Raw genomic sequence first — 7,385 nt, 5'->3', positions numbered from 1 at the left:
GGGGACACCCGGCTGCGACTTTTTTTTATTCAAGACCTTTCGAGAGAAACAAGAGCCTGAAAGTAGTAAACTATTCTGGATATTCCCCAAAAAAATGTTAACAGGGAGGCAGAGGCCAATTGCAAAAGGAAGAATCAAACCTCACCGTAGGAAACAGGGGCTATTAATTCTAGGCGCGCTTGGAAGACTGACAATTAGCATTTTCATTGCCAAGGTCGGGTAACTACGCTCCTTGGGTTTAGTTCTCCTCTCCTTGCTTTTGGGTAGCTTTGCGTGCTCGTTGTAGATCCAGGCCGCCCAACTCTCAGACCGAAGGGACAAAGCAAGGGGGGTTCACTAAAGGCTCGGGGCTGGAGCCTGAGGCTTGGAGATGACACCTGTCAGGAGCGCGGGCACCACCTCCGGACTCTGCGAATCTTCGGCCCCACTCGGCTCCTCTTCGGCTAAGTTCGGCCGGCGCCCCTCCCGGCTGCAACTCTCCTCTTTGGGCTGAACTCCGCGGGCTCTCACCCTGTCGGGCGCGGCTTCCTTCGGCTTCCTTCGACCGAAGCTCGTCTGGGGCTCGGCTCTCCTCGGCGGAGCTCGGCCCAGGCTCGCCTCCGGCTCGGCTCTCCTCGGCTGAGCGCGGCCTACGCTCGGCTCGCGCTCGGCTCTCTTCGGCTTCCTTCGACCGACGCTCGTCTGGGGCTCGGCTCTCTTCGGCCGAGCTCGGCCGCGGCCCCGGAAGGGCGCCCATGGAGCCGGGACTGCCGGCTCGGCGGACAGCTATGGCGCCGCTGCTGGAGTATGAGCGGCAGCTGGTGCTGGAACTACTGGACGCGGACGGGCTGGTAGTGTGCGCCCGCGGGCTGGGCGCGGACCGGCTCCTCTACCACTTCCTCCGGCTGCACTGCCACCCGGCGTGCCTGGTGCTGGTGCTCAACACTCAGCCGGCCGAGGAGGTGCGGCCGGCCGCGCGGGGGGCAGAGGGGACCCCGAGAGCGTTGGGGGCCTCCTGAACGGATGCAGGCCCTGGCGCTTCTGAGAGCGGTGACGGCCCCTGGCGCCGGGGGGAGGGCGTTGAACGGGGGTCTCTGAGGCAGATGCGGGTCCGTGCCACAGCTCGAGGACACAGAGGGTAGGCAGGGTCCCGAGGAGGATGGAGGTGCCTGACACGGACGGGAGGGCTTTGAATGGGGGTCTGCGTAAGGCAGTTGCAGGTGTCTGCCACGGGTGCAAGGACACTGAGACGGATGGAGGGGCTCTGAGAGGAGCAGGAGAGTCATTTGAGGAGAATGGGGGCGGAGAGAAGGATTGGAGGTCCCTGAAGAGGACAGGGATGTCTAGAGAAGGATACAGGCAGGAACGGAGCTGGGGGGAGAGGGGCATTGGGTCAGAAGGGACGGGAGCTGGAAGCTGAGGATGTTGGGGAAGGGCACCTGCGGTTAAGGAATGGAGGACACCGAAGACCGAAGGGGGATACACCTCTGCTAAGACAGGGGGCTCGGTATTGAGAGGTGGCACAGCCTGTTCCGACGAGTCTGATGAGCCCCTTGCTAGAGCAGGTGGCCAGGAGGAAGATGTCCGCAGAGAATGACCACAGACTCCTTGAGGGTGGAGATCTGTCTGATTTGTCTAGGTATCCCCAGTACCCCACATAGAGCCTAGCACAAGGCAGGGCCCCCAGTAGAGGAAGTGTTCAACCGAAGATACAAAGGGCCAAGTTGCCATTGACATGAAATCCCCTCTGGGGTGGATCGGGACGGAACTAGCAGTCTAAAATACCACCCGGGAAAAGGATTTCTTGTGATGTCCTCACATAGTTCGCTTGCCTGCAAACCTGGCTTTGGCGGGACGTATTTTGTAGCTAGCAGAAGTCTTTTAACCGAGGGTTTAAAGCTCCTTTTCTGTTGTTAAAATGCTAATAACAACTCAAGTGCAATGATTCCTTAGTGCAAACCCCAAAACAAAACAAAAATAAAAGCCTGGTTAAATGTAGATGATTGGTGGATCAACATAAAGTAGTAACTTGGTTTGTACATTCCTCAAGTGTATTGTCTCTCGTTTTAAATTCAAAGACCTGCAACCTAATAAAAACTGCCCTGTATTCAACAGCCTACTAATAAAATTTGGTTTGATTTAGGAGTACTTTATCAATCAGCTGAAGATTGAAGGAGTCGAACACCTCCCTCGCCGGGTAACAAATGAAATCACAAGTAACAGTCGCTATGAGGTCTACACACAAGGAGGTGTGATATTCGCAACAAGTCGAATACTTGTGGTCGACTTCTTGACTGATAGAATACCTTCAGATTTAATTACCGGTAAGAATTTGAAACCTTATGATTTGTATATAAATTGGCACTTTTTTGTGTCTGTCCCCTCTGCTAAACTAAACTAGAACCTCCTTGTGAGCAGCACTGGATGTTTTTGCTCTACATTGTGCTTCCAGTTGTTAGCACAATACCAGACACATTTTAGATGCTTAAAAAGTATTTGTGGCCCGAATAACTAACTAAATTAGTAAGTAAAGTAAGAATGACTCTTCCTTGTTTCCTAAACTCATATCTGGTAAATACTTGGTAATTGGCTGGCCTTTTAGAACCTAATCAGACTTGAAATGTTTACAAATATTCTTTGTATATTTCCTAAAATATTTGGTTTTCTCTCTAAAGAGTTTTTTCCCCCATGATTTGAAATTAAACCAAGCAGTTGCTTAATTATTTTGAGAAGTATGGTTTAGTTTTAGTTAGAATTAATATAGAAAAGGAATTATTTTTCATTATTATTCGTCCTTTTGGAAACCTTTTCTGATTTTTCCCAAAGGTAACCTGAGGGCCCTAACTCGCTGCTCTCAGATTACCCTTTGCTTCTCCCCAGTCATAGCAGTAAAGAACACTACATTATCTTTGCCTGTTTGTTTGTCTGTCTCACTCATGAGATAACAAGCTTCATAAGTATAAGGGACAACTTGTTCATCCCAGGCTAAGTAACTAGTATGGGTATTTGTTGGATAAAATGATGCATGAATATGCTGTGACCTTCAGTGAACTTCTGGAGGGCAGAGAGACTGTGATATTCATAATCATACTTCCCATTATGGCCCTGAATGTAGAAGACCCTCAAGAAATATTTAATGAATAAATGTATGAACGAATGCTTTTTGTGGTTCATGGTAAACTAATTGAAGAACAGTGTTGTTATAGTTTTGTAACATTTATAATTGTCATCAGCCAGGCCCAGGCGGTGAGGTCTGACTCACCTGGCTTTGAATGATGATGCCACCACTTACAAGCAAGTTACTTAATTTTAATAAGGCTCAAGTCTTCTTTTCTTTTTCTCATTTCTTTAAATTGAGAAAATAGCACTTCCCAGAGTTATCATAAGGATTAAATGAGTGAAAATAAATTGTTCAAGATAGTGCCTGGGACATACTAAACAGTAAATAATAGCAAAAAAAAAAAAAAAAGTATTGGCTTTTCATTACCAGAAATTCTGATACATCATAAAGTCTTTTACTGGTTGCTGCTTTCTTCTCAGCTTGGTTTTATATTTATTTAAGTGGATAAAATGGGGAGGGAAATGTACTGGAACCACCACTAGATGTCAGTATTGCTCTGACTTTTAGTAGCCGTTCAACCCAATTAGGCAGAGAGCAATAATGAATCAAAGAAACATCCAGATTATAGCTTATAGGTAATTAGGTAGCTCCTAATTAAAAGCACAAAATTCTGTATCCATTTCTGATCATGTCCCAACCAGTAATGAAGCTGGAGCTGCTGCTGCCGCTTGGCTGAATGGAATGCAGATGAATACCAGAAGAGAATCCCTTCAGATTCTGCACCCTGGAGGGATTGGCCCCCAGAGGCTCCCCATGGCACTTTCACCACGGCTCTCACAGACCAAACAGCAGTCCTTGAAGCATGTAACCCTCCAGAAGGTTCTGAATGCCCTCTGCCCTAATTTTTGCCCCCTCTCACTACCTATGAAATTCACTACCACACCCCACGCAAGGGTCCTCGCCAACCACAACTCCTCAGCAGTGAGAGAAGTGTGTACATAGTTACCCTGATGGTACTTTCAAAAGACAGGACAGGAGGCTTTCATTGCTAAAACGGCTCTGACACCTCCAAATAGAACTGAGGACACATTTTCCATGACAAACTTAAAAAAAAGAAAAAAGTTACATGTTAGATTTGTGCACACAGTGCTATAATTCAGTTTTATGTTCATTCAACAAACATTAAATTTACTAAGGGTCCCTTGTTTGGCAGGAATGTGGTAGGTGCTGATGGTAGAAAGATCAATGAGACTGTGTGGTGAGCTCCTGAGTTAAGCTGCTCCTAGGTTTGAGCCCACCTCACCGTGCGCCAAAGGTGTGATCTTGGGCAAATTGCTTAATTTGTATGACTCAGTTTACTCATCTGTAAATGGAAGCCTGTAACAGTGCCTTCCTCCTGGGATAGTGTGAGGGTGAAATGAGATCATGTATGTAAAATTCTCCACATTGTGCTCGGTACATGGTAAAGCATTCTCTGATTACTGCTTGTTGTGATGTCCTTGTCTTCAAGCAGTTTAGTGGAGGAGACAGAAAGAAGTAATCACAGTACAGTATGAGATACAAATTGTCATGGGAGCATAAAAATGAAATGTAACTAGGCTTTTATGAGACTGCAGTTGCCCCCAGAAATACAGCCTGCTTGTGTTTTCTTTTTTTTTTTAAGATTTTATTTATTTATTTGAGAGAGAGAGAGGGAGAGAGAGCATGAGTGGGAGGGAGGCGCAGAGGGAGAGGGAGAGGGAGAAGCAGGCTCCCCGCCGAGCAGGGTGCCTGATGCAGAACTCGATCCCAGGACCCCAAGATCATGACCTGAGCTGAAGGCAGACGCTTAACCGACTGAGCAACACACGTACCCCTGCTTATGTTATCATGTTGCTAGTTTTTAAAATGGTGGGGGGGGGGGGGGAGAGAGTCCTCAGGTGGTGTCACTTAGGAAGAACCAGGCTTTGTCCTCAGACCTCCCTGATTTGGAACCTTTAGTCTCCCATTGTTTGTTGGATGACCTTGATCAACTTATTTCCCTCTCCTGGTCTCATAATAATACCTACCTCATAGAATTCTCATGAGGATTAAATGAATAACAATCCAGTAAAGTACCTAACCCCTGCACCTGGGATAGAATAGTTCTCTTCCTCCTCCTCCTGGGTTTTCTAAAGAATGACAGTCTTTTGGAGCACAACATTTCCTTAAATTGAGGTTCATCTTTCCTTTGGAAGTCCCCTTTTATTACTTTAACCTTATGTGATATTTCAGTCTAGGCCAGCAAGGGTAGCCCAGGAAAGTACTTGGAAAAGTCCAACGACTAGGTCCAGAATCCTTGCTCAGTAGTAAGTTTGTTACGTGTATGTATTGCAGTTGTTGAAAATCCTTTGTCTACAAATTCCTAAATAACACTATTAATTTCTACTGTATCTGAAAAACAATTTGCTTAGCTAGAATAAATGGTAGCTCCATCCACCTCAATCCAAAATTTAAGCACCAAAACAGTAGAATCTGAATTGGGCTCACTGAACTAGTAGAAGAAGGGGTCACAAATCACTCCCAGACCCTAGGAGTGATGTGAATTGGTTCAAAAACACGTAAGCACATTTATGACAAATTTATATATAAGCTAATGGCTTGATGTAGGTCTAAGAGACTGAGAATCATCATAGAATAATTGAGTTTTTGATTCAGAAATGACATGTGCAGTCTCGTGTCATCTGTGTTCCTAATTCATCACTAATCGCACTGCATCAAAATGGCACATGTACGTATAATGTCATGTGAATTTATTATATATACATATGAAAGATCATCTGGTCCAGTATTCTCATTTTATAAATAAGGAAACGCAATAATTGTCCTTGTTTTTGTGATCTCAGAGGTGTCAATCACACCACCCCAAAACACAGAGGTAGTAAATACATTCATTAAAGGTTTTTATTTTAATGGACTAATTTACCTCTCAGTTGAATATACTCTGATTCCAAAAATTGAATTACTCTAATAGGTGATGCAGATGTGGCCCAGACTTCTGAATTACCGCTTTTATGTAGACCACATCTGGTTCACCTATAAAAAGAGAATCCGTGAGCCACTTCGCTTTCAGAGATTCTTCCACCATGCCAGACACGCCCCACGCCAAGGCCTTTGCTCTTACTGTCCCTCAGCCGGAACTCTCCTGGCGCACGTGGTGACAAGGCTCACCTCCTCATTTCCATCTATCCGTGGCTCAGGTAGGTTCTCAGTGAGGCCACCCTACCTAAAGTTGCAACCACCACCCCTTGCACATGCTCCCCCTCCTCCCCTGATTCATTTTTTTTCCTGCCTAGCACTTATTACTCTATAGCCTACTAAACAGTGCACATGTTTATATTGTGTATCATAAGGACCATGAGGACAGGGATTTACGTATTGTGTGTTCACTGCCGCATCCCCCACCGAGATCAGTGCCTGCCCATGCCCAAGTAGGTACTCAGGAGAGACGTGGTGAATAAGCAAATGAAAATGAGCATGAATGTCCATGACTATTCTGCCATCTAAATTAAAAAATTTCCTCTCAGGCATCTTGGTGTACAGAGCTCACAGGATAATCGAGTCTTGTCAAGAAGCCTTCATCTTGCGTCTGTTTCGCCAGAAAAACAAGCGTGGCTTTATTAAAGCTTTCACAGACAACGCTGTCGCCTTTGATACTGGTTTTTGTCACGTGGAAAGAGTGATGAGGAATCTTTTTGTAGGGAAGCTCTATCTGTGGCCAAGGTAAACAGCACTACGCGACAAATTTCTGTGAGAGAATCTGCCATAACTTAAGTGTGCACTTTAACATGATGTAAAATGTACTGTAATTGCACCTGATACGTGATTGCCAGGTTCATAACAAGTGCGTCAAATAGAAATAGATGGTCTCCACACCCGTGGTTCTTTTACAAGGAGAGAGATTTGATAGTTATTTTTCTGGTAGCCCATCAAATCCGTCCAAGGGCAGCCACTTTATTCCTTCTTGTATGTTTAGCGAGACCCCCAGGGAATCTAGAGACTCACATGTACAACAGCTTTAGGTGAACTGTAGATTTATTGGCTAAGACTCCCACTTCACTTTGAAAATTACCCGTCGGGGAATAAAGCACAAAGATTTTTGAAGAATTGATGTAAATGTCTAGGAAAAACCATAAGGTTCCAGTGTTCCAACACCTTGCACCTAGGCTAATATGTATTTTGGTTTCTTGATTATACCTTATTGAAGGGATCGGCATACTTTTTCTGTGAAGGGCCAGATGGTAACTATTTTGGGCTTTGCAGGCCACGCGATCTGACACGATGATCCAGCTCAGCTGTTAGAGCAGCAAAGCAGCCGTAGATGGTC

The 7,385-nt window shown here is 45.6% G+C and overlaps 1 protein-coding gene across 2 annotated transcripts; it reads left to right on the top strand.

Annotated features, from left to right (window-relative positions):
- Positions 1-694: 694 nt before the first annotated feature.
- On the top strand, positions 695-7,364 carry LOC145718310 (DNA repair endonuclease XPF-like). Of its 2 annotated transcripts, XR_014141715.1 has the most exons (4): positions 695-941; positions 2,123-2,303; positions 3,742-3,919; positions 6,586-6,721. XR_014141715.1 is itself a non-coding variant. In XM_081809787.1 (3 exons), the coding sequence occupies exons 1-3, from the start codon at positions 735-737 to the stop codon at positions 6,783-6,785; spliced, it is 588 nt and encodes a 195-aa protein (XP_081665913.1). In that variant the 5' UTR covers positions 697-734; the 3' UTR covers positions 6,786-7,364. The 2 variants fall into 2 exon arrangements, 1 of the variants encoding a protein (XP_081665913.1); XM_081809787.1 differs by lacking the exon at positions 3,742-3,919 and having other exon boundaries at positions 697-941; positions 6,586-7,364.
- The last annotated feature ends 21 nt before the right edge of the window (positions 7,365-7,385 follow it).

The sequence above is a fragment of the Leptonychotes weddellii genome, unplaced genomic scaffold (genome assembly GCF_054177405.1).
Source record: "Leptonychotes weddellii isolate Sample4059 unplaced genomic scaffold, ASM5417740v2 HiC_scaffold_1380, whole genome shotgun sequence".
Lineage (NCBI taxonomy): Eukaryota > Metazoa > Chordata > Mammalia > Carnivora > Phocidae > Leptonychotes > Leptonychotes weddellii.
Note: the sequence above shows the minus strand (reverse complement) of the source record. Positions and strands in the feature narration are given on the sequence as shown.

What these genes read in the sequence shown, in the direction of transcription:
- LOC145718310 (XM_081809787.1), top strand. Translation starts at nt 735, where the DNA reads ATGGAGCCGGGACTGCCGGCTCGGCGGACAGCTATGGCGCCGCTGCTG. An exon ending in ACACTCAGCCGGCCGAGGAG is followed by an intron (nt 942 to 2,122) that starts GTGCGGCCGGCC and finishes GGTTTGATTTAG; the next exon opens with GAGTACTTTATCAATCAGCT. An exon ending in ACCTTCAGATTTAATTACCG is followed by an intron (nt 2,304 to 6,585) that starts GTAAGAATTTGA and finishes ATTTCCTCTCAG; the next exon opens with GCATCTTGGTGTACAGAGCT.